The 27,404-nt window shown below is 47.2% G+C and overlaps 1 protein-coding gene across 1 annotated transcript in view; it reads right to left on the bottom strand.

Annotated features, from left to right (window-relative positions):
- SHANK3 (SH3 and multiple ankyrin repeat domains 3) overlaps nucleotides 1–27,404 on the bottom strand; it is a 309,446-nt gene that overhangs the window by 126,603 nt on the left and 155,439 nt on the right. The window contains exon 9 of the mRNA XM_019470891.1: nucleotides 8,556–8,631. Coding sequence (XP_019326436.1) covers nucleotides 8,556–8,631 — 76 coding nt within the window. The remainder of the gene's footprint in view (nucleotides 1–8,555; nucleotides 8,632–27,404) is intronic.

Here is a 27,404-nt window from a genome sequence, read left to right as displayed (position 1 = left end):
CCCCCCCGGCCAGCTTTCCCCAGTTTATGTACTGAGCATGACGTCACATGGTATGGAATGTCCCTTTGGCCAGTTTGGCTGTGCCCCCTCCCAGCTTCTTGTGCACCTCCAGCCTTCTCAGTCGGTAGAGCATGGAAAACTAAAAAGTCCTTGGCTAGTGTAAGCATTACCTAGCAACAACTAAAACATCGGTGTGTTATCAACTTTGTTCTCATCCTAAATCCAAAACACTGTACCAGCTACTAGAAAGGAAATTAACTCTATCCCTGCCGAAACCAGGACACTTGCTGAGCCCTGCTGGCTTCTCTCCGGGCTTGCTAATTAGTCACAACTAGACAGAACGACAGAAAAAGTTGATGCAATTTCCAACTCCCTGCCTGCTGCTTGCCTCCTAGATGATAACTTGCAGGAGCAGAAATTGGGGAGGGTTCCACCTGCTCAGCACGCTTTAATACCAATCCTAAACTAACAGCGCGCTGGGGACTGATGAGGCAAGGACAGCCAATAAGCAAGCTGCAGAATGGAAAAGACTAAAGGAAGTTGTCTCAGAGCCACACACAGCTGTGAAACAGCTCGAGGAAATCCAGAGTGACTCCTTTTACTTGGTCCTGTCTGGAAGAATGGGAACCAGCTCTTTGCTCATACATCCCCACTGCCTGCATGACCCTGGCCCCCCCCAGAGGCACATACAGCCTTAGGAAACCAATGTGCAGAGGAGGTGCTCAGGGGATGGGAGATCCCAGTGCCTGATGTAGGCAAAGATGCCGGTATCGATGGAAGAGTATGAGCTATGATCACACTGCCAAGAGGGATGACCCCTGAACAGGACCTAGAGAAGAAAAGGAAATGGCAGCCACTGAACCGCATCTGTGCAGGGCAAACACGGGTACCGCACTCTTGCATGTCGGGGGAAAGGAGAGATAGCAAGTTATTGGTGCAGTCCCAATGATTTCTAGGTGATTTTACCAATCACTTATATTACTGATTTGCTCACTCAGTCCACCTAAGTAGATGGGGGCTAAAGTGTACAAGGGGAGACTGAGAGCGCTGGGCTTTCTCAGCTTGGAGGAAAGATGGTGAACGCCTCCCTGCCACCTGTAACTACCTCATGGGAGGCTGTACAGAAGAGAGAAAGAGACTCTTGGAGGCACACAGGGATGGGACAAGAGGCAATGGACACAAACTGAAGCACAAGAAATTGTAATGAGATATACAGAAAACTTTTTCACCCTGTAAACAAAGACTGGGACATGGGCCCTAGGGGGCTGTGGGACCTCCAACCTTGGAGACATGCAAAGCAACTTGATCTAGCTGGCCCTGCTCTGAGCAACTGGTTATGCTAGAAACCTCCAGACATCCCTTCCAACCTAAATTATTCTGTAATTCTGTGTATCAACATATTTGGCCAGTCACAGCATCTAAGCGCACAGAAATGCCTGCTTAGAGACTTCTTCATGTTTTTCCTCTCTTCTAAGGGGAGGCCCATCCAGATGGCTTGTGAGTACTCACAGTTGTAATCTCTCTCCCTGGTCAACTAATCCCCATGATGGAATAATAAAAATAATAATAAAAAAAAAATCCTAAATTATCTATTGCTCCCAATTCTTTTCCTTCCCAGCTGTGCCATGTAGAATGTGGGCTCTTAATTTTATAGGGTTAATTTCGAATCACTTTAATCTCTTCCCTTAACATAGTTCATCAGAGAAGTCAATTCCCCTTGTGATTGCCTCTTTCCGATAAGAACAAGCTCAGACTTCTCTTTCTGTTTGCCTTATTGCTATTTCAGACCAGATTATGTTTGCTGAGCCCTGTCCCATGTTCCTCATCCTCAGAGGTCTGGGGAAGGCTCTCATTGCCCTCTGTTGACTGACCTTGGGTGCACCCCAGCACACCCTGACTCCAGAGCAGCCTCGTGCTTTCTTCTTTCTTTAACTACAGTTATGCTTCAAAGTGATATCAATGAGAGGTGAGGAACCTGCCCCAGAACAGTCTCTCACCCTCCGCCAAAGCAGACCTCATCCCTACCGTCTGTTACTGGCAACGTGCTAGTGGAGTTACAACTTGGAAACGTTGCTTCCCCAGAGGCTGACTCCACAAAAGAAAGTATTTTTATGCAGTATACAGCCTAGTATCTTCTCATGTTCTCATGTATACCCCTCCATATATTTGTAGCTCTCTTTTCACCTTATTAAGTCAAAAAAGAGTAAATTACATACCCTACCCAAATCTACAATTCAGCCGTGTGAATGCTGTTCCCTGCTCTACTGCACAGGGCATCCATTCAAACCTGCAACTATTTCAAAGGCTTTTCCTGAAATCTAAAGTCACTTGTGTGTAATTTTCTCAAGTACTTTTAAGTTGTTCCTCAAACATTGTCATTATGTTAATCTCCTCCCACGTTTGAGACCTCCAGTGAAGTCAGAGATGATGGAATAAGCACTCTCCTGCAAATCGTGTTAATTGATCTGCTGCAGTGATCTTACAGCACCTTAGTTGGTTCTTAATGTCTGCTCTCAAGGAATCTATTGGCCCAAATGTTTAATATTTTAAAAAATGGGAAAAAATCCACTTTGTTTATCCTATTTATTAAGGTGATACTAAAACAACCATGTGAATTCTCATACCATGCTCCTGACTGCCATCCCATGTCCACAAGCTGCCTATAGAGTCCAAACCCCACTTCCATCCTTTAATGCTGACAAAATGCACCCTCGCACCCCTGACTGCTCCGCTCAGTCCCATGCTGCAAGCCCAGTCACCAACACCATTGCCATGCTTTAGCAATAGCCACATTTTGAACTCCAGCAAACACAGCAGAGAAGCTTCAGCTGAAATGGTGCTTCTGCAACTGCCTGGTGCCTCTGTCATGGGATCTCTTTTGCTGGTCAGACGGCTGATGGCTCCAGCAGCACTGCTCACATCACCCACCCCTACAGACAGGGCAGGGGGTGCTGCACAGGCTCTGGAAAGGCCAGCGTGTGGTCTCAAGGAAGGTAACAAAGGCAGCCACTTGTTTTACCTCGCACCGGTTTTCCCTAACTGAACAGTGAGGCTATGTTTCACTTTTGCGTTCAGAGCAATGTATGAATGAGTGACGAGCATATATATATGCTTTAAGAAACTTCTTTCTCATTTCCTGTCACCACACTATAAGTATTTTGACACAGCAGGAGCAGAAGACACAGGTACCCCACTGTTCAGCACCACCACTGTCTCACTGTCTCCACCAAAGCCAACCCTAGCTCCTCTCCATTTCAGGAGAGAGAGTGAAAGCACTTGAGTTGCATGTCATTGGGCAAATTAACAGAATAACGATCCATTAAAGGCTATTAAATACAAAGACATTGCCTCTGGCTCAGGAAGACTCTGAACAGAAAATTGCTGCAGGCAGGAATAATATTTTGGGTTGCTTATTCTGTTCTCATAACTGCACAAAGCACCTGCCATTGGCCACCCTGCAACACTCAATACAGGCCTGGAGGACCTGTAGCATGCTCCAGGTGGCTGTCCTGATGCTTTTATGTTGCATGACTGCGCACCATACTATGGCGATGAAGCTAAAATCCTCCAATCTTTTCCAATTCAATCCACCAACATCTGTCAAAATGCCAAGTTTTCACAGCCAATGTCAGCATTGTTACTGCGATCCCAGCAGATCCCAGTCATACTTTAGCAGAGCAGTCCAGTTTATCAGTAATTTGCATGCACCAATTGCCTAGGAATGCCAAGACCAACTGGACTATCATCTGCAAGAAGCCATATATGATTGGGTCCAGAAGAGGCTTACATCCTCCTGACACGTAGCCCTGGGGGACTTCAGGGTGGAAAGATGTGGTCTTCCTCTCGGCTAAGGGTGCAGCTAAAGGCACGCACATACACATGACCTCCTCCCCCTCCTCTGCCAGTCAATTCTGGGGAAACAGGGTCACTCTGAGCAAAACTGCCCCCACCAGAACAATCCATGCACTTTGCTCCCAGCTGCCGTCTTTCATGAGGGTCCCTGGAGACCAAATTGTAAGACAGATGGGACAGCTGCTTATTCACCTGTAGGAGACAACTCCATTCCACCATCCTTCCCAGCACCCGCCTCCACAACACAGGCTCTTTATACAGACAAATACTTCTGTGGCATGCATATGGCAGCGGAGGGGATTTCCCTCGCATTAGAGGGAAAACAGGAACAAGCCAGAGCCAAGACAGGCTCCTCTGCAGCAACACACGACCCCCAGACGTAGGGCGAGCACCTTTCTCTAAGTACGGCTTTTGTTTTGCCTTACACAGAAAATAAACTGGCCTGAAGGAAAGGGTCTGAACGAGGGGCCTGAGCTGGCAAGGGATTCTGGGAACATGCATCACATAATGTGCAATTCTAGAAATAACTATCCAAACAGCAGGTTTACTCCTGTGGAGATGTAGCTCAACAAGAGGGCTTAAAAGCTGCATCAGTCTACATCTGCTGGTCAGGAAACTCACAGAACTGGTGAGGTTGGAAGGAGACTCTTGAGATCGTCTAGTCCAACCTCCTCACTCAAGCAGCGTGCCCAGGACCATGGCCAGTCAGGTTTCTAGTATCTCTACAGCTGGAAGCTCCCAGATGCAGGACTTTGCATTTCTCTTGGTTGAACTTCATGAGGTTCCTCTCTGCCCATTTCTCCAGCCTGCCCAGGTCCCCCTGGATGGCAGCACATCCATCTGGTGTATCAGCCCCTCCTCCCAGTTTTGAGTCATCTGCAAACTTGCTGAGGGTGCGCTCTGCCCCAGTGTCCAGGTCACTAATGAAGATGTTGAACAGTACTGGCCCCAGTATTGACCCCTGGGGTACTCCACTAATGACTGGCCTCCAACTAGACTTTATGCCACTGATCACAACCCTCTGGGCCCGGTCATTCAGACAGTTTTCAGTCCACTTCACTCTCCACTTATGTAACCGTACTTTGGCAGCTCATCTATGAGGGCCTTACATGAGGAAGTGTCAAAAGCCTTACCAAAGCCAAGACAAACAACATCCACTGCTCTCCCCTCATCCAACAAGCTAGTCACCTCACTGTAGAAGGTGATCAGCTTGGTTAAGCAGGATTTCCCCTTCACAAATCCAGACTGGTTACTCCCAATCACCATCTTGTCCTTCATGAGTTTGGAAATGGTTTCCAGGGTTAGTTGCTCCATCACCTTCCCAGGGGTCAAGGTGAGACTGACCAGCCTGGAGTTCCCCACACTCTCCTCCTTCCCCTTCTTGAAGACAGGAGTGGCATATGCTTTCTTCCAGTCATCAGGAACCTCTCCTGACCACCATGACCTTTCAAAGATGATCAAGAGCTGCCTGGCAGTGCCATCAGCCAGCTCCCTCAGCACTCATGGGTGCATCTCATCAGGCCCCATGGACTTGTGTATGTCCCGTTTGTTTAAATGTTCCCTAACCTGATCCTCCTCTACCCGGGGCAAGTCCTCCTTACTCCAGACTTTCCCTCTAGTCTGAGGGGCCGGGGATTGCTGAAGGCTGGTCTTACCAGTAAAGACTGAGGCAAAGAAGGCATTTAGTAGCTCAGCCTTCTCCTTGTCCTTTGTCATTAGGTCCCTGCCGCAATTCAGCAGCGAACCCATGCTTTCTCTAGTCTTCCTTTTGCTGCTGATGTCACTTGCAGAATCCCTTCCCGTTTCCCTTCACATCCCTTGCCAGATTCAACTCCAGGTGGGCTTTGGCTTTCCTAACCCCATCCCTGCAGGATTGGGCAGTGTCTTTATATGCCTCCCAGGTCACTTCTCCCTGCTTCCACCCCTTGCATACCTCCTTCTTGTGTCTGAGTTTAGCAAGGAGCTCCCTGTCCATCCCCGCAGGCCTCCTGCTGCCCCTGCCCGATTTCCTACTTGTCAGGATGGGCTAATTCCTGAGCTTGGAGGAGCTTGTCCTGGAATATCAACTACCTCTCTTGGACACTTCTTCTCTCCAGGTTGGTATCCCATGGGATTCTGCCATGCAGATCTCTGAAGAGTGTGCTCTTGAGACATTCAGGTCAAATGCCCAGGCTTCCTCCATCATGGAGTGAAGAGTTCAGAGCCCAGGAATAGGACGGACTGCTGTTGGCCAGGTGCCTGACCACAGAGCCATTTCAGCAGCTACAGAAGGTATCGAGGAGAAGGCCATGCCTTGAAATCTGCTCCCTGTAGGGCTGGGAAACCTCACTTTTGGCTTCAGAGAAAAGCCCACCTCACCCACAGCTCACAGCAGCAGCTGTACCGGGTCAGGCCAGCCGTGCTCCTGACTTCCCAGCAACAGCCGATAACGGGAACACGATGAGGAAAGAGCAAAGCAAGAACACAGCAATGCTTCCCCACCACATGCTCCTGACCTCTGCTGCTGGATGATAAATGAGTCCCTGAGTTGGAGCTGGTCTCTTCACACTCAGAAGCCTGCAAACGATTTTTCTTCCTCGGATTTGTCCTGCTGCTTTCTGAACCCCTGTCAGTTTTTAGCCTCAGAGTGTCACTTAGCAAGTAGTTGCACAGGTTAATCGTACCTTAGATGAAGAACCACAAACTTGTTTCATTCAGTACCTCATGCTCTTGCACAGGAAGAGACAAAGATCAGCTACCTCTGGTTCACCTTTTCTGTATCACTCATTTATGGACTTCTACCAAACCCTTTCTCCTTCAGCATCATTTTCCAAGCTTGAGAGTTTCAGTCTATTTAGTCTCACTTCTTACGGAAAATTTTTCACAGTTTTGAGCATCTGTTAGTTTTCTCTGCCAACTTTTCAAGTATTACTTTTTAAGTCTGAAAGACCAAAACTGCATGCAGGTTTCAAGATGTGAGTATAGTACAGATTTATACAAATATATTAATGTTTTCCATTTTGTTCTTTTTTCCTAACAATTCCAAAAATTCAATTTTTTTTTTCAGGTTTGGACTGGAATCAAAGTAAGCCCCAAATCTTGTTCCTGAGCAGAAGTCAGTCCAACACCTTCACTGAATATGAAATACTGGTACTGTTTTTTCCCCCCCATATGCATTACTTCTTGTTTTTCTGTGTTGGTGTTCAGCTGCTGTTTGACCATCCAGTACCCAGTGTCACCAGTGACCCTCCTTCACAACTGCTTTAGTTGTATTTTCTGACCTACTCTTTTGTCTGTTTTTTTCAATGCCTCAATGCTAAAGAAGATGTTTTCACTGTGATGTCACAATGATGCCAGATCTTTATTCCTAAGCAATTATGAAGAGCTAAAAAATCTTTAATGGGCAAGAGTACCTCACAGTGTTTCTTCTGGTGCGTGTTATCTTGCATGTGCCAAAATAAACTTATTTTACTACCACACTGTTTATCAACCCAACTTGATGCAATCCCATCCACCCTCTTCTTTTGTTTAAGGAATGTAATTTTGACTCATCTGCAAATTTTGACCTATTTCCTACCCTTTAAGACCAAGAGCAACCAGTGACCCCAGCACAGACCTTCTGAGGGTTCCCTGCAGCATTCGGCCAGGGTGGAAACAGACCATTTTCCTCCTCTGCTTTATTTCTTTACTGTTTTCTGAGTCATAGCAGCATTTTCTCCTTCACCCCATGATCAGTTAAGAATATAAACAGCCCTGAAGAAGCACGTCACAGTATTTTTGAAAATCAAAACAAGTTACACACATAACTTTGAGTAAAAAGTGCTCAGACCCACAGAGACAGATTTGGGATAAGAAGCTCAGTAAACCAGAACACATTCACTGCTTTGTTGGTAAGCTCCAAGATTTCAGGATAACTTAATTTTTGTATAACGAATTCTCACAATTTTCTCCTGTCACGTCATAAGCAATAATGTCCATCTAATTACTTTAATGACCAATAGTTTTTAAGAGCACTAAAGCTTGACTGCCAACAGAGATCGTATTCCACAGAGTAACCCTACATTTATCCCTCAAACACAGAAACCCAGTGCCAAAAGCGTATTCCTGAATCCAACCAGCAGACCCATTCCTACAGCCCAGCCTCCCACGAACATGTCCACCAGCCACATGCGCTCAAGACCAAGCACAGACCAGCAACATCACCCCTGCTTTCACAATTGATTCCCTACTGAGTTTGACCATCTTCCCAAAGGTCAGTCTCCATGCCGAGGCGAGTACGCTCAATTGCCAGAACAGTATTGGTGAATACCCCTGTAGTCCAGGCAGCACACTCAGTACTGCGACAGGCTGGAGTGACAGCAGGGAGTGACACCCCCTGCACAACAGCATCCTCCTCTTTTCCCCTCCAGAGCAAAGCTATAACTCTGTATCTGCATCCAACGCATGTTCTTCAGTTCCCGAAGCACAACAAAAATTCTCCAGAACGCTTGTTCCTCAACTGAGACATGAGCTAGACTGCCCTGCAGCTTCAACATTTTATTCAACTAATATCCTAACTATCTAGAACTTATAATTTAGACTATAACTGAATTGACCAAAAAACTCAGAAAAGTTTCCTTCCCATGAAATTAAAACAACGTATACTGCTCTGTCAGGAAAAGGAGATACTTTTTCCATGGAAATGAATCTCCTCATAATCACAAAGCAAAGATGCTGATGCTTACCTGTGAGAGGTGAAATTGTCGTAAGAGCCCACAGTATAATGTCGGAAGAGCCGCTTTGTTCTGTCTTCTCTGGTTTCTACAAGAAAAAAGACACATCACAAAGCTGAGAGTTAAAGGAACATTTCTCTGTTGTCTCTGCTTCCCCTACATGCATACAGAGTGAATCCTGCTTTCATGCAAGCATTTATTAATAAACAAGTAATAATCTATGTGCAGACACGTGTCAATGTGATCAGTCACATGCATGTTTGTGTACAGTCCCATATGCACACAAACAGCTTCTGTGAATATAAAGAACTTCTAAACCACATCAAGTTGTCAAATTTCACCAAGACTCCAAAGCAGAGCCAAGGAGGAGAATCAGCAACAGTAAGGCAAACACACGCTCCATGTCCCAAGGCAGCAGCCAGATTCCTTCCCCTTGTTCTGTTTGGCCACATCAGTCTTGCACATCTCAAGGCAGAAGACTGCAGTTCCCACAGAAGAGATGGTAATAGTCCTGGTTAGCCTTCCTTCTCACCTGGTGGTCACTGAGGTCTCCAGGTGCACAGGAGTTATGAGGAAGGAAAGCCGGGAACCCAGAGAGACTTCTGTTACCACTCGACTATTAACCCCGGCACCATCCCCAACAGCGCTTTGGCCAAAGTCAGAGCAGCAGGCTTTTCAGGCCATACTTGTTGGACCAAATCTCCCCTTTAGGGTGTAACAACTCAGGAGTCTACTCACCTGCCTCAAAAGTGTGAAAAAGCCAGAGAACCTGCCAGCCTGATCTGTGAAGCTGACAACAAAAAGAGATGCCAGGGCCTCCAGGCTGTTGGATGCTGAAGGAAGGCAGCCTGACTCATGGCTAAGTGGATAGAGATGCCACTGCAGACATCCGAAATATGGTCTGCAGCTAATGGCTTAAGAGGAGACATGACAGGGAGATGGAAAAGAGTTTAAGCTACCATTCTCCTAACGCAGAAGGGATTTGCATCATACTACCAAAAACGAATTTATTGCATGACCCAGGATTAGTACGTAAGACTCGCCCTGCAGAAAGCAACTGGGTCCTCGCACTAACCAGACTGAGTACGTTACATCGAACCAACTCATCCATGGCTACAGTAGGGTGATGGGACTCCAAACAATCAGGTAACTCCACTCCTCTACTTTGTCACCACTTTCTTGTGAAGCCCTCGGTGCTGCTCACTGCACTAGTGGCTACAACACCAGGTAGGCTGTTGCTCTGATTTAAATTCAGCAAGTCTTTAAGCATGCTAACTAGGGCAGTCAGACAGAAGAAATTAATAAAGGGGATGAATAAGAGAGGAAACAAAGAGCAAAGTATAGATGAGACTCACCTTTTTTCTTTTGTAGGGACACAAACTGTTTGCACCCAAAGCAGTAACAACGCAAAATAAACATTTGTTTTCACCTGCGTTGGAATTCAGAATGGCAACAGCCAGTGGGAAGTGGCTGAAAAGCAGAGGGGCAGTTTTTACTATCATTACAGCACTGCCGATCCAACAAACTTTGTTTTAAGCTCAGGACAGGATGCACTTTCAAACCTTTCATCCTGGTCTCACAATCACATGAAACCATCGCTGCTGGCAGAAAGAAATGCTGCCACAGCAGCCACAACACCAGTTTCCCACCCTGGGGACAGACGACAGCCCTTGAGGCAGCAGCAGCAGCCGTGTCACCCCGCCAACACGCTGTCCTGCCTCTCACACGTCCCTAACAGGCACTGGCTGCCCTCCACTACCGGACACTGCTTCCAGAGACTTGGCTGTAGCCTCTCTGATCCCAAAGGGGCCTCTGCATAGGGTACAAGGTATATACCTCAGCACAGATGTCCTGCTCTTGGGGAACCTCACTCTCAGCACGCACCTCCATTTCACACACAAAACATGCTTACTATTGGCAAGGCTGAAAGAACAATTAACTTTACCAAAGTTTAGAAATAAAATCACCAAATACAGTACTTGTTTATACTATTGAAAACATAGTTTTGCTTTTTTTTCCCCGATTCTTGTTTTTCTGCCCCTCTTGCATGTTTGTTTTTTGTTTGGTTTGTTGGGGGTTTTTTTTTAGCTTTTTCCTTTCTTCCTCAGAAGAGCTGAAGAACAGCCCTAGCATCCTGGTACTTGGTCCCCCCAGAATAATGCCCCATGCCATGTGGTTCTGGCTCTCCTTCCTGCCACGTCAGACAGCCTCCTATGGCAGAGGTCTCTAAAGTGGGGCGCACAAGACAATCCACTGGGGTGCAGAAAGAAGACTTTTTTTTGTACCATTAATAAAATTTTAAAATATTTTTAAAATGGTGTTCATTCTATCTTTATCTCACCATTTTTTAGTTTTTATTTTTGCATGCGCTTTACAGTGCACATAGTATATTAGCAGAGTAGTACAGGTGTATAATTCATAAGTAAATATATGTGTACTGGGGGCGCGTGCTCAAAATTTTTTTTTTACCAAGGGACACGTGATCAAAACGGTGAGACCCCAAGGCACGGGACATGCAGCATCCCAGAGATTAACGCAGGTGCTCTGGCAATCCACTCCCCAAAAGAAGCAAGTGCACAGCAACCCCCCAGCAAGACCACGCACACAGCGAGGACAAGGATGCCGCACGCTAGGTGAGGTGCAGCCCAGCCCTCGCAGTGCCACAGCTTAGGAGCATTTAGGGGACATCACCGTGCAGGGAGCAGCCCCTGGTGATCCCATGTGCTATTCCAGCCTTGCCACTGTGCATCGCCTAATGTGTTTACCTAATCCAGAGGGAGATTTCTTGGAGCCTGATGATACAAAGGGGGCTGATGGCTCCCCGTGAATCTTCCGATTAGGTGGTTGTCCACCGAGCCCCATCCCTGCGGTCCTGGGAAAAACTGTCTCAAAGACCCAAGGAATTAATCTTACTGGCAAAAAGACACGCTATGCCAAGAAACAGAGGTGTTAAGGACTGATCAGCACAGCAACACACCGCAAAGAGTTAAAGGAGATAACCCTTTCGCCTGGATCATCTGAGGCAGCTTCTCACCTTGCTCACCATCGTCCGTGAAGGCAGAGCATTCTCAGCTCCAAGTCAGGCGGAGATACCAGACTCTACACCTGGCAGCACAACCAAAGCACGCTGCGGCCATAAGGAAAAGGAGGCACCACGTGTTCTCAAGAGGGGCTGACATGCTGTCGGGGAAGTACCTGCACCACACACCAGCTCCTTCCCCGCTGCTGTGGGAGCGCCCAGATAACGGCAGCAGGGAGCAACCTCCTGCTCTAGTTTTGCCTGCACACCATGCACACAGCTGGGATCCCGCAATGCTTTCCACTGAGGAACAAGGCAAGACAGCAGAGGCCTAAAACATACCTAAAACATCAGGACAAGTCTTGTGTGTTGTGCCTCTGAACAAGTTGGTACCCACAAGTCTTTAAAACTTGACACAGATGTACGAAAAATGGGAGGGGGGAGAAGGAAGGAAGGAGGGGTCCCGTGGAGGCACTGGCATGGCATAGCCCGAGCAGGTCATGACAGTGATGGTGAGCACATCCACCCCCTCCGCCTCATGGCACGCAAAGACACTGTTCAGTGAGAGACATCCACAGTCCCCTTAGACCCCTGAGAGGGAGGGAGCGCGCTGCTGCTGCTGCAGCACAGCAAACCCTGTTCAGACAGGCACCCCCTCCTCCCACCTCACCTCTCCCCTCACTCCTGCCTTTAGGAAGTCCCGCTTCCCCTGGCACCACGTGCCTATGCTTCAGTCCCTTCTCCACCCTACTCTGCCTCCTTCTGTTCATCCCCTGCTTCCCTCCATGCACGTATGGACATGTACCTCATCTGCAAACACCTCTATCGATCTCATTCCAGATAAAAGAATGGTGATTTAGTGATGGGAGCTGGATTTATGGGCTGTCCGCAGCCCAAAGGCTCGTTCTCTTCCCGACTCCTAAATATAGCTGCTGCTGAGCGCATGTTTAATGGAGCCGTCACAGAGGCACCAGGGACTGAGGCTGATGGATGGAGGGGAGCGAATCACTTGGAGATAGGTGTGGAGAGGGAGGCTCTATATTTAGAGAAGAGGGAGCAAGAGGACACCAGGGCAGCCCGGTGGGATGGGCTGTGCCCACGGGGTGGCAGGGGCTCATCCAGACGCACACAGCAGCACAGGCAGCCCGCAAAGGACAGGCACAAGCAGGGAAACAGGAACAGGGAATACCGAACTCTGGAAAACTACAGCCTGGAAACCATGAGGAGCATGTGGACGGGTGCAGGCTATACTCAAGCTGCTCTGCACACTGCCTGTAAAGTGCTTTTGTAAAGTTTTTAAAACGCAGTTCTTTCTAGGTAAGTCTGCCTAATACATTAAATAAAAATACAGGGATATTAACATCCCATGGCTGACCAAGAGCAGTCTGGACGTGCCAGAGAAAAGGTTCTGGGAGAGAAGCAGCAGCTCTCATGCAAACTGACCAGACAGAGACCCCTGCTGGGCCAGGGCAGACTGACAAGAAGTTTGGGTGCCATTCCCATGCATCCTCCAGCATCTGGATTGTCCCCATCCTCTCTTCTCTCAGGCACCAACATTGGGTTGCAAACAGAAAAAATGACTCTGTTGGAACGTGAAAATATACCTTTTTGTTTCTACAGAATGCTGGAATTACATTTCTAAATACTGTTTAGAATTTAATTTAATTCCATTTAATCTTATTAAATGCAAGATTTATGCACCTCTATTGGCAGCAATTTCTCTTTCCTCATCTATTTTTGACCAACTGCTCCTGCATCACAACAAGCACCTTAACAACAGGCGTTCTCAGAGGTGAACAGGCAGAAGTACCCCATGCCAGCCAAACAAAGGACTGGACCTTGCAGCCAACAAGGCCCAACAAGCACCTTCCCTGATGGTCACCGGCTGCATGCCCTTTGGGCCAGCGCAACGCAGATGCCTGCACCGCAGCACTGGGTGAAGAATGACAAGTCATTTTTTGGAAACTGATCTCATTAATCATTTGATGCAGCAGCAGGGACATTGTGATTATCACCCAAGAGCTACATCAAACCACCTGAGAGGTCAAGGTCACAGCAAACCATAGAACCATCAGGCAGATACAGAATTGAGGAAGGGAGATACCAGTTAGACTCTGTGCTTGTCGAGAAAGAGGGTTTAAAATAGATTCTATCTTCTAAGTTGAAATGCCAACTAAAAGCAGTAACAGGCAAGTCAGAAGAGATGTGGTCTCAGGAACAGAGAAGGCTGGGGTCCATATTTGTGCCTTCTCAAGTACATGGACATTTCTTGTGCCAACACACCCATGGAGGAGGCTCGCAGATGCCCTGTCTCGGTTTCAGCGATCCCTTACGGGGGTACTGATTCATTGCTTTTTGAACGGTCTCGTCACCCTGGAAGAGACACCATATTCAGCTGGTGCTCTCAGTGAAGACAAGTGGTGGGTAGTCTCACCCTTTTGCAGCAGCTGGACCACAAGCCTGGCTGATGCTGTTCTCAGTGCCAAGGGAGAGCCATGCTGCTCTGTGGGTACAGCCAGCGCCGGGACGGCAGGCAGAACCACCCTCTAAAGCCAGGGAGGGTTTCGGTGGGAGAGCTGTGGTGCCACAGCACATCCAAGAAGCAGTGTCTCAGCCCTGGAGCAAGTGAAGCGCTGCAGCCCCCCCCTCCCTGCTGCCCCCCTGGCACGAGCAGCCACAGCACTGCTGCCCATTGTGGATTTCACCCACGAGTCCCAAACTGTGCTCTCGAGCACCTGACTCGGAGTAGGCTGATGAGCAGATGCCACCACAATTAAAGACTTCCAGGCGCTGTGCCAGGCAGCCAATCTGGCTGGGGCAGCCTCAGAATGCCAGTGATGAAGAGAAAGGGAATTATTTCAGAAGAAGAAATGCTGAACTATGCTGAGGGTGGGGAGGACACGCAGTGCCCGAGACCAGAGAGGAGCCTGATGTTCCTCCACACAGAGAAGGAACTGGAGCAGGTAAGACACTGGAGTGCATCACCTCTGTCGCCAGCTGTGGCGACCACTGGCCAGTGCTCCTGGGGCAGCAGCAGGTTCCATTTAGGCAGGGGCTCTGCCTGCCGCAGACGTGAGCCTTATTTCGAGTGCAAGCAAGCATGGAAACCCTTGAAGTATGACTCTTCCCCTTCTCACAGGGCTGCCAGGAGAACGAACTAATTCATGTCCCTGCGGCACCTGGATCTGCTGACTGAAAACAGAGAAAAGCCCAAGAATGTATTTGCTTAGTGATTTGTGGTACCACTGTATTTTATGCAGAATGGTTAACTAATTTATGCTTTCCCCATGACTGATCTTTATCCTATGAAGTTCAAATACAACTTTTCTCCGAGAGTGAATACTTTTAGAAGCCTTGCTGTATCATTCTTAGTTTCATACAACAATTTGCATACAAGATGTGATACATTTGGTGAAACTTTGGCCTGCGTTACACGAATGCACAGAGGAGATAATTGTATTAGTGCCTCTTGCCCTTAATTTATGAGTTATACTTGCAATACAAATATGCTTGTTAAAGACTTTTTAACTTATCTGTAACTGAAAAAAATGCAAATAAAATGAAAGTCTAGTCTCAAATAACTATGAGTCGGAGAGCAGCATCTGTGCATTACCTCTCACGGGAACTTAACGGCCAGGCTGTCAGCCTGAGAGGAACGGGGAGATAAGCTAAAGCCACAATGCTGAACCAACAAACGTAGCAGAGCAGGACCTAGGAAGTTATGTTTAGCAGAAGGTCTCCACAGCTATTCCACATGGATTTATCCACATTTCTGCAACAAAGGTATTTCCAGAAGTGCCATCCAGGCAGCTGTAGTCATTTCTGACTGAGCCCTAAGCCCACACAGAGGGGACTCTGTCCGACTTTGCCTTCCGCCAGTACAGTGCCGAGGTGCTTGGGGCAGGCAGTCCTCGTCCACAGCCTCCTCGGAGACCACAACGTGTCAGGGGAAGCACCAGCTGCAGCTCCTCAAGCAAACTGTTTACTCTGGAGATGCTGCCCCCATGAACTCATCAGCAAGTCATGTCCCTCGGGAGGGGCCCACAACTCCTCCACAGCACCAGGGGAGGGGGAACGACAACACAATCCCAGTATGGATTTTTTTTCTTCTGGTTTGTTGTTTTTTCTTCTGGTTTGTTGTTTTGTTTGTTTGTTTGTTTGTTTGTTTGTTTGTTTGTTTGTTTGTTTGTTTGTTTGTTTGTTTGTTTGTTTGTTTGTTTGTTTGTTTGTTTGTTTGTTTGTTTGTTTGTTTGTTTGTTTGTTTGTTTGTTTGTTTGTTTGTTTGTTTGTTTGTTTGTTTTTTTTTAAATAGGTATAAAACAAGTCTATGAGGATCAGGAACTCGCACAAGCTGCTAGTTACCTCCAGGGAAGATCATTTGTGCCAATGGTTTCCACAGCCAAATCCTAGGGTAAAGCCCGCCAGTCCTGCACCAACACCTCCGTGCTAGGACAGACGGGGACCTGAGCAACGCCATCTCCTTGCTGTCCAGAAGGCCAGCAGCAGAAGGCCTCAGAGCGTGGGTTGATTTGGGCTCATGACCCCAGACCACGCACAGCAAATGGGGGACTCGGAAGCACAAGGACCCTACCTGAGTGTGAAGACCCACACAAACACCTTCGATACTGACAGCCTGGGTTCCTTTGCCACATCTCCACCTGCCGCCTGGCACAAGTCACCTCCCTCCAGACCGCTCTCCCCTCCAGGGACAGGAGCCATCCACGTGGCACACAAAGCCTCAGGAACCACCTCCCCATTACAGGGACCACAGCTCTGTTGATGCCACAAGGGACCGAATTCCTCAGCACAGGCCAGGACAGGCATTTTCACTCTGAACACTTGCACAAGTTACTGTCCCACCATTACAGGGACACTGCTGTTGTGAGCAATGGAAACTGGGCAAAGCTGCTCAGAGGCAGCAGCAGGCAGGCACAGCACACACTCGGTATGCTCCTTCTCCATGGTTTGCAACGCAGGTGAAATATGAACCAATTTTCAGTGGAGAGCTTCCCATTGAGGGCTACCCTCCCACCGACACGCAGTCTGAAACCAGGGCAACCACACCAATAACACAGCTGCAGCGTCTCTACGGGACTGCACAGAGGTGCCACCAAGCAGCATTTTGTTTACACATTCACGCGTTCTTCCCACCTTCCCAGACCTCTAGGGTTCAGCAAACGGCACAGCAGTGCTTGACACTGCTTCGCCTTTTTACCATCTCGGCCTTCAACACTGTGCACAACAGAGTGACATGGCCCAAGAGTCGCACAAGCCCTGAAGTTCTGTGTATGACAGCACTGAGACAGAGAGGGGCTTCCTTCTCCTGTGTCTGAACAACAAGCTAGAATAAAAGCATCCTCACTGAGACCAGTGAAACCTGCGTGAGGTGAAGCAGAGGAGAGAGGTGTTCATCCATTACAGCACTGAGGAGCCACCTGCCATGAGACCAAGAAGGCCCTACTGGCCATTGGGCTTTGCCTAGTGCCGAGGAGACAACAGCTTCAGGAGGACGTAACAGCTGCATCCCAGGACACATGAGGAGGTTATTGAGAAGACAGAGCAAAGCTCTTCACCAAGGTGTATGGCAAGAGCTACCCTCCAGAGGATACATCATCTCCCTTTTACACCACTGAATCTACACCAAAACCCTTTATGCCAAATGCACAACCATCTCCACGCCTGCCAACTGCATCACTCTTATGGGGTGCTGGTCGACAGCCGGCTGAACATGAGCCGGCAGTGTGCCCAGGCGGCCAAGAAGGCCAATGGCATCCTGGCCTGTACCAGCAATAGTGTGGCCAGCAGGAGTAGGGAAGTGATTGTGCCCCTGTACTCGGCACTGGTGAGGCCGCACCTCAAATACCGTGTTCAGTTTTGGGCCCCTCACTACAAGAAGGACGTCGAGGTGCTGGAGCGTGTCCAGAGAAGGGCAACGAGGCTGGTGAGGGGTCTGGAGAACAAGTCTTCTGAGGAGCAGCTGAGGGAACTGGGGTTGTTTAGCCTGCAGAAAAGGAGGCTGAGGGGAGACCTCATCGCTCTCTACAACCACCTGAAAGGAGGTTGTAGCGAGGTGGGTGTTGGTCTCTTCTCCCAAGTAACAAGTGATAGGATGAGAGGAAATGGCCTCAAGTTGTGCCAGGGGAGGTTTAGATTGGATGTAAGGAAAAATGTCTTTACTGAAAGAGTGGTTCAACATTGGACCAGGCTGCCCAGGGAAGTGGTGGAGTCCCCATCCCTGGAGGTATTTAAAAGACGAGTAGATGAGGCACTTAAGGACATGGTTTAGTGGACATGGTGGTGTTGGGTCGACGGTTGGACTCGATGATCTTAGAGGTCTTTTCCAACCTCAATGATTCTATGATTCTATGATTCTATTCTATGACAAAAGCACTTCAGTCATATTTATGCTTCTCATCCTTGCCCTCTGCAGACAGAACCAATATCCCCATGTCTTCCAGGGAAAGATGCCTGCAGAAACCTTTCATGCAGACAATCCAGGTCACTGAAGCACGCCCAGTGCTGACTCACACCAACAGGCTGAATCCTTTGTCCCCGTGCACACGGACAGAACTGCAACCTTCCTATGAATGTAGCATTCATCTGTCCTCAACATGAAGAAGATACCACAGAGAGGAACAGTCACACCAAAAATTGCGTGTTTCTAGTAAAGTAAGGGCTCCACAATCAAAAGGATCACCCTGAAGATAAGACAGTGGCCAGGCCTGTGGACATTTTAGTGCCCACAATGCTCAGGGCAGCCTGCACTGAAGTTCTGGCTATGAGCTGGATCTTAACCAAAGCCTGTGATGTCCTTTCTGGAGTTCAGAGAGTACATGGATGCAGACACAGCTAAAGCTATCTTGAGGGCGGCATACCTTATAAATGAAGTGTGTCTGGTCATTTGGCAAAACAAAAAAATAGGAATGCCTTTGCAGTATGCTCTTTTGCCAACAGCATCTAATTTTCCTGGGTCCTGACCTAAAGGCTTAGCTTAACTAGACCTTCAAGTAGTAGTCAGGACCATCAGAATCGAAGTAAGGTACATAATGGGAATTCAAGTTCTTTCTTGGATTCTGGTACTAGGTCTATTTTTGGAGGTGTGGGTTTTAGCAGGGGTAGGAAAGTGCCAGATGGCCATAGCAGGGTCTGTTATGACCTCACTGATGGACAGGGTCACTTTAACAGAAGCTATATGGTGACAGACATCCAAAAGCACATATGTTCACACTGCTCAGAGTGTGCAAAGATGCAAGAAATCTGACATCCCGCTGAAGCAGCCCTGAAATGATATTCAGTAGTCCCCACAGAGAGTGGAGAGCAGTCTTCCCATGAGTGAATCACGCCTCTATGACAAGCTGCTCTTTGAAGAGTGCTGTCCCAATACCCAGCCAAGAGAGGGGATCACAAAGAGTAAAGAGGGGAAGCTGGCAAGTGAGATTTGTCCCCCTGCAAAAGCTCATTGCCAAGCTAGGAAACCCACTGACAGCACAACCAACCTGGAACTTGGTGCCAGCTATGGATAATGGAGATTTTGGAGATACGGGCACCCCCTGGGCCACTGAGGATGGTGACACTGCAAGTAGTGCAGAAATTACAACCACAGCAAGTCTGGGGAGGATCATTTGTGTTTCTGTCTGCCAATCTTCAAACATTACACTCCTGCTGCAGAAGGAGAATTGGGATTGGCACCAAAGATTGGGGCGCTCACGTTCTCCACAGTGACTTAAAAGACTTCCCAGACGGGAAGGGTCTGGACGAAGACCTTTCAGGAGGATGGTTTCGGGGAGGCTTTGCATGCTGGCAAACAAAGTGGTCAGTGCAAATGCTCTGAACAAAGAATGTGCTAGAAAAGGCTTAATTTTTTCCCCTCAGCAGCCGGAGTATCAGAATCATTACTCTACTAAACCTAAGGAACACAACCTCCATGGATTTGCCTAACTTCCTTTTGGAGCCTTTAATGTGCACTAAATGCAGCAATGAGATCCACAACTGCGCGCTGTGTGGAAACAGTTCATTTTCTGGCGTTAACCTTTCTGCCTAATTACATCGACTGTCCCTTAATACGTTTAGACAAACAATAAATCACTCAACTTCTCCATACTTTCTCGGACTCCCATTGTATTCTCCTGACAATCTCCTCACACTTGCCTCTTTTTTTAATTCAGTCTCTTCTCATCTGGAAAGTCTTGTGGCCCACCACTGGCAATCTCCATCTGCTGTAGAACCTGCCTGCTTATTTCTATCCTTTGCTTTTCATCTTTCAACCAGTTTCTTTCTTAAAAACAGACTTTGAGAAAGCCTACTTAACAGCTTTTTGAAAGCCCTGGTACACTATATCAATCCTTGTCCCAGTGCTTGTTGACTACTTTGAGGACTTGTAGTGGACTTCCCCCTAAAAAGGTTTTAAAACGAGGAAGAGTCAATAAAATATTGCTTTATTCTAGTTTTCACTAATTTGCAAGATAAAAAAAAAAAAAAAAAAAAAAAAAAAAAAAAGATCAGACTTCCTGGTCTTCATACCCTAGCAGTGGTGCTTGTGTATTACAATAATGAAAAATAATGCAGTTAAGGCTAAACTCTTTAAGAAAGACTTCTTTTTTTCCCCCTCATACATAGAAAAAGTGATGCATACTGACTATGTAGTTTTTATTTTAGTGGTAGCTACAGGAGATGCTGAACAAGTACGAGAGATGAGTACCTTAAAATTAGCAGTTCTAGGTAAGAGTTCTTAGCCAGGATCTTTTAAGGATCTCACTGATGATCTCTCTGGAATAACATTTTCAGTAAGCCCTGGAACACAGAGCAAGTAACTGAGGAGCAGAAGAAAGCTGAGTCAGTGGCAAGTGTTTAAAGGATGAGTGGGGACGACTCTTGTAGTTATGGCATGAAAGACTGACACCAATCTCGAGGTAGATGTTAAACCCAATAAGAACTTGATTATTTAATAATTTGATTCGGTCGCTAATTTTGATATTATTCAAATGGGTCACCTGGAACTGAACAGCAATGCTGTATTGTGTTTTACCTTCGGAGCACGTATCACAAACCAATTTGTGATAACCAAAGTTACGGAGGAGATCTAGGTTGCTTAAGGGAAACCTAATCTTAACCAATGTTCCAAGCTTTACAGTGAGATACCCGGCCCCAGCAGGACCACCCACACTACCTGGGTTCCCTGTGTGGTTAATGGCAAGACAAGCACTACTGAACACACACACACGTTGAGATTCAGACTGTCCAGCCAGCTCTGAGGATGGGCACCTAATTAAGAGGCCTCTACCATTCACCAGCTGCCCAGCAGCCTGAAGCTGGACAAACACTTGTTGCAAGCTCCAGAAGATAAGAAATGAAAAAGTTAACTGAGAAAAGCAGGGAACTAGATATAGAAAGGATTTGTATCCATTTCTTTTAAGGCTGTTGAGCTGCTGAAACAATGGGAAGCCAGTATAAAAGAGCGCCAGAAGATATTAGCAACTAATGATGATACAGTTGCTTAAAAAAAAGACAGAAATTCTAACTCACTGTCTGAGCTAATATCAAACACAGTGCCAGAAATGAATAAAACAAATCAGCCTGAAACAAAAATGATCAGAAGACACTAACTACAGCAACTTACGTAGCATCAACAGACCAGCAGAAAATTTACAGAGCTGGAAACAACCAGCCTGTGGTCAAGCATTCAGATGGCAATAAATTCTGTCAAGAATTCTGGAGTAAGGTACAGATAAGCCTGAGTCCACTATGTGCAGACTAGTGCTTTGCTGAAACAAGAGAGATGTAGAATTCAGAATTATTCCATTTAGAGCCTACAGCCAGCATCTCCTCTCCTCCCAGGCTACCAGAAGCAGCAGTGAAAATCATTGTTCCAGGGAGCCTCTTGTTCTGTATGCTCTGTAATGTCAATAAAACTGTTCTGCTGAGTCCAAATTCTTTCTGCAGGAGGCCAAATAGCCATGATGTGGGCTTTTTTTTAAAATTAAGTAATTTTACAGGCTTTTTTTTTCTTTTACAGACCTAAACAAATCAGCCCAGAAGAAACCACTTTAAGCAAGTGCTTTTTTTGTATTTCAAATTCCCTTACATTCTGAACAGTTCAAATGTCAGCCTAAGAGTGCTTTAAGACAACCACATCCTTACTCCTTGGAGACATAGTGCAAGTGAGATAAACGGGCTAAGAGTGCCAAGGTTCATAAGAGGTTCATATGTAACTGGCATGGGAAATCTCAGTACTTTGTACTGTTCCTTGATACACCCTGGTTGACCTCAGTACTCTTATACCCATCACTTTAAGGAACATGGATGTTCAGTTCATGCCCAGAACATTTGTAGTACCTAAACCTGACCACTAAACTACTCATGATACAGGTATGGTTTTGTTGCTAAGCGGTCAAAACAGTATGAAGTGTTCTGTTATCGGAAATGTTAAGGAAAAGTGAATCTGGAAAGAATCTAGTGTCAAAACTTTTAAGCTCCCACTTTGAGAAGGGGAAAAATCAGCAACTCTAATAGATATTAGCTTTAAAACCTAAGCAGCACCTTGGGATATTCATAACACCGACCTTTATTCTTGACCGCAAGAGGAAGCTGCCAGCAGAGCAGCAGATTAATTAAGACAGGAAGAAAGTTCAGAGAAATGAAGGGGATCAAGGTTAAAGGCAGCTCAGCCAGAGAGGAAGCCTAACATAAGCAGCAATATAATAGAGACAGGATCAGGCTTGGAAGGAAGTCAGAAGAATGAAAGAGAAATCAAGATTTTTAAAATGCAGGTATAGAAGTAGCCAGAGGACTTGTTCCCACCTCGTGCATGACAAGTGATGCATGTTGGAGGGGAAAGCAGCTCTGCTTGGAAGGCTGGACTGTGCACCAGGCCTGCGGGAGATGAGAGGTTATCTGAGCTCTTGGAAGATAGATTTAATCTGCATGCTTTTCCAGCAGCAGCTAGCTGGCTGTGTCAATCAATGCTCCATAATCTACAGCTCTATTGTTATCAGGTCTTCAGCTGTTTCTGCACATGTTCCCATGTGTTCATGTGCTGCATGCATAACGCCAGCTGGGACAGCAGTCAACTGCAGAAAGCTCAACACGTGCTTTCTAGCTGCAGATGAAGAAATTCTGATTTCCTGTTCTGTCAGGGAATTGTCACCTTATGATCGGCCAAATGCGAAGAGTCATCTCTCTCCAGCCAAGAGACCATGGTAAAAGCAGACACATTTCTTTGACTGTTAACAAGGAAGCTATTTTAGGCTGCGGATCTACTCCTACCACCACTCTTCTTGTGGAAGTAAATGGCTATAAGGTTAGTACAGGAGATTGTGTCAAAGGCTTTGATAAAAGCCAAGGTGTACAACAACCACCAGCCTCTCCTTGTGCACAGGCAGCCATCCCAGTACAGAAGGCCATCAGGCATGCCAGGCACGATTTGTCCGTGGTAAATCCATGCTGGTCATTGAAGTCTGAGCACTGAGTGCACGCTGGCTCATGCATGATGACTTGGTGGCCAGCAGGCCAAGAAGAGTTCCAGCTCACTTCATGCTGAAGTCTTTCCCCAGGACCATTAAGTGTACAGACTAAAGGAGGGGAGTGAACTCAAAGTCAGAAGGTGAAATGCAGAGAGTCACAGCAGGGCACTTTACAGCACTTGCGCTGCTCCCCAGCTGTGCTGGCGCACGAGCTGTCACTCGGGATCCTCTGAGAAAAGCCACCTCCAAGCTTGTCACCAAGCGCACGCGCAGGTGCTCGTCACGCAGCACCAAGGTGCAGATCTGCTCCCCAGCGCAGCTGCAGTGAAGCGTTTGCATCTCCATCTTCTCGCTGATTGTTCTGTAACGCCACATCGAAGAGCTGGAAAAGTAAAAGAGGGACCTTCCTTCCCGCAGGGGCTCTCAGGATGGTGCTCCAGCTCCTGAGGCTGGGCTTGCACCACTTGGACTCCCAACCTGCTGCTCCAAGGCAGATGCCTCCTTAGGAGCTCCTTCCCCCCATGCAGGGACTCTCAAAAAACCCGCTCAGAAAAGCTGCAGTGTGCAGACTCGGTGCTCGCTGCTCAAACAGGGTTTCTCCTTTCCAGCCCTGGGAAGTTCAGCTGACTGAATTTTTTCATTTCCTGCTGTCCCGTACTTTCTCTCCTAGTGTAGTCTTTCTTCAAAAAGCAAGGTATTTGTCAAAAGCAATGATTGCTAAGTTACAACAAGGTACGTGGGTGCTACATGTGAACCCCTACAACCAACGAGACCCAACCCATACAAATGGCCACAGGGGACACCAACAGCATCTCAGCTGCAGGCCTACAATTCCATGCCATCACTCTACACACCATTCAGTCTCCCCGTGGATGAGGCTATACCCCCCGTTAGTTCAATACCACCCCAGTCTCGCTTTAGGATAAAGTGCTCCAGAGGACGATCACCGTCAGTCGAGGTAGACTCCATAAAGTACCAAGAAAACAAAAGAGAAGGTGGAAGAGATAACTTGTCCTTTCACATGTAGGACACACAGAGATAAAGTTATGAAACGGGTACCATAACAAAACAAGCTGACCTTCCCAAAGGCTGGTGCAGGCCTCCAGGAGGGAGACGATCAATTCACTGCAGGAAATTAGGGAGCTGTATTTCATTAAGGTACCAAAATCCTCCACAATCCTCCGCCTCCTCTGCAACCTACGCATTTGCATCACCTGAGGTCGGCATCAGAGACAAGTGAAGAACAACAGTGCCCTCTACCAAAAGAAACAGCCAACAACTTCTGCAACCTCCCGTCCTGAGCCCAAGCAGCCAGGACAGAAACAGCCCTGCTCTCCAAAGGTAGGCAGGTTCAGGCTGGGCTCTGGTCGATGCAGTCCAGGTTCAGAACGGGGCCAAGCATGCGCACCAACACTTCATCTTCTTCAGTGGTGATGTGCTCCGGTGCCTCTGATGTACCAGGCTGGAAAATACTCCTGACTCCCTTACACAACACAGGAATGGATGATTCAGAAACAGCGATACTAATTTTTTTTTTTTTAAATCCCGTTGTTATACCATCTGCCTTTCCAATATCTACACTGGCCACTAGGAGATACAGTGAGGGGACAGGCCCAGCCAGCAAGATGCTCTCACTCTTAGACTTGTAAGTAATTTGAAGTACCCAGTAATTGTTATTTCAATTTCAGAACATTTCTTACATAAGAAACTCGTTTCTTGATCAAAAGGTGGTTCAAGCTCCTAATTCTTTATTCAAAAAGCCTTTCCACAACAGGAAGAAGTGGTAACACTTCCACCACCTCCACTGCTACCCTCAGGTACTGACGAAGTAACCAAATGCATCCCCGTCATACGAGGGTGGTGTATTCCGCCCTTAAAATTATTTTTCTTTTCTCAGAAAAAGAAGAAATGTCAAAGACTAAGTCCACTAGGAGCTTGGTTAACATGGTTTCATGTAATAGTAATTTAGATGCTATGATGATGGAAAACATCTGTTTGTGGCAAGATTTCCAGTTGGGCAGACAAGGAGCAGTAAGGAGAGAGGTCTCTGCCATGCAAAACAGACGGTTCCCTGGACACCACTGACTCCCACATTCTTCCACAGCAATCAAAGTGAGATAAAAAGGGAAAGATCCGATAAAGAAGATACTCGTGCCACAGTTATTGCACACCCAGGATCAGCCACAGCTCTTAGTCAGTCCCAGCCTCCCACAACACGCTCTCCACAGCCCCGACCACAGCCGGCATCGGCGCCTTCCCAGTCCGCGCGGCTGCACCCCTGCAGCTCCCAGTGCCGAAGACCGGCCCGTCCTTCAAGAACCCCTACCCCAGAGAGCAGGCGTATCTGCAGCGCACCCTCCTCCTGGTCCTGTAACCATCTGAACCAGGGCACTGCCAGAGGATCCCAGGTCTCAGCTGCTTCAGAGGGAGGAGACAGCTGAACGTGGGGAATGGTGGGGAAGCAGCTGCAGGAAAACCCAGACCCCATATAACTGCAAGTGCTCTTCAGCCCCAGTTCAGATGCAGCCTAAATAAGCTGGCAAAAAGCTTCCCGTACATTTCTCTCCACAAAGGCAGATTTGTACGTGGAAGCAGATAAACAGCACAGAATACTTCCTAGAGGAGACGGTACAGTATGTCTCCAAACAAACACAACTTGAGAGAGGCAAATAGTAGCAAGGTGATACCCAACAGTCTTGGATTTCTACCAAGGCCAGGTTCCAGGCTTGCAGTGCACAGGGGAGCTTATGCTCCGTTCTCACACCTTCTCTCAGTCCATGGACGAGTTACTGTGACAACAGGCTGCTCGCACATATGCATCGAAGCATTTGGCACAGTCTGCTTCACACACCCAACTTGTCCTTTAATTTCTGGGTGTCGCTTCCTGAGAGATCAGCGAGCTCTGTATGGCAGGTGAGGTCTGTTCCACCACTGAAATCAGGTGGGAGAGACAGTCAGGATCTGCTGCAAAAGGTGATTTTAAAAAACGGAAGGGAGTGAGGGTCAAGGGAGAGAGAGACGATAGCTTAGAGTGAAATGAACCCAAACTGAACACTGACACTACCACAGGACTGCCACATTTCAAGGTATAATAAGTAAATGCACATTTTACAGTGCCTGCAACCTATCCCAAACAGCTATTTTGTCTTAACTACAGTTACCAAATGTTCCTCTGCAATTTTAATCAAAGCTGCAGGTCCTTCTCCCAACATTTCCCTGGACCACAGACTCAGGACTACTCTGTAATTAACCCAAAGCAAGAATGAGTTGTGTTCAAAGTGGAGGCACAGCCATTCCAACTGCCAACTTCAGCAGAAAGTTTTCCAACAATTGACAAACTAGGTCCTGAAAAATTAATACTCATATTTAATTTCATATATTGCAAATGCTCCCTAATGATATTACTGAGATTTGTGTGTGCAAGCTTAGTACATACAGAGTCCCTGCCCTATGAGCCATTACTCAATTCCCATCTAAGAAGGGATCCCACCATCGAGGCTTCAGTTCCTTGCTGAGCACACGGAGGCTGCCCACATTTTGAATTTCTCTTATTAGAGCAGCACAGCTCCCAGCAGCACAGCTCCCAACAGCAAGCGTGTGCACACAAGGAGAACAAGTCCGATGTGAATCCAGTTTCCTGCGGACAGCGATCAGAATGACAATCAATTCCAGATCAGATGTCAACAGCTCCCCATGCTGTAGCACTAACGCCTCCCACATACTGGAAATGCCTTGTACGAGACATCCCAGGCTCACGTCTGCCTCGTTCTCAGACACATGATGCTACAGTCATCTCCTGAACCACTAATATGCCTCCTCTTGTTGTTTCAAGAAGTAAAATGTTAGCTTGTAACTACCATGAAGGTTTTCTGTTAAGTGCAAGATCCCGCATTTTATCCTACTGAATTTCATCCTATTTCTGTTATGCCAACTCATCCAGCTCTGAAAGTAAAATATTCTCACCTCATAAGACGTCACAAGGAAACATTAGCAGCACATTTCAGTTTTCTTTTGGCCACAGCTATTAGTGAAAACATTTAACAGGTGAAACCGTTAATCAGCTAGTGACAGATGACAAATTTCCAGTGCTCCCCCACATTTCCTCAATAATTTCCCACATGACACTGTCCTGAAATCCAAGCAAGCTGGAACAACGGCATTTCCTTAGCCAACACAGTCAATCAATCTCCTTTAGCACAAAAATGTTCCTGGATAAACACCGTTCTGTCCTACCCCTTTTCCCATCTTCCCCCACCTCTCTCTTCCTTCAAAATCTGTTTTAAACACTTTTGTACCAGTGAACTCACGAGCACCTTAACTGGGGTTGCCCAGAGTTCTCCCACACACAAGGTTCACCGTTACCTCATTGAAATCCTTGCTAAT

The sequence above is a fragment of the Aptenodytes forsteri genome, unplaced genomic scaffold, assembly GCF_000699145.1.
Source record: "Aptenodytes forsteri isolate BGI_AS27 unplaced genomic scaffold, ASM69914v1 Scaffold304, whole genome shotgun sequence".
Taxonomy (NCBI): domain Eukaryota; kingdom Metazoa; phylum Chordata; class Aves; order Sphenisciformes; family Spheniscidae; genus Aptenodytes; species Aptenodytes forsteri.
The sequence above is the reverse complement of the archived record's forward strand: the minus strand, read 5'-3'. Positions and strand labels throughout refer to the sequence as shown.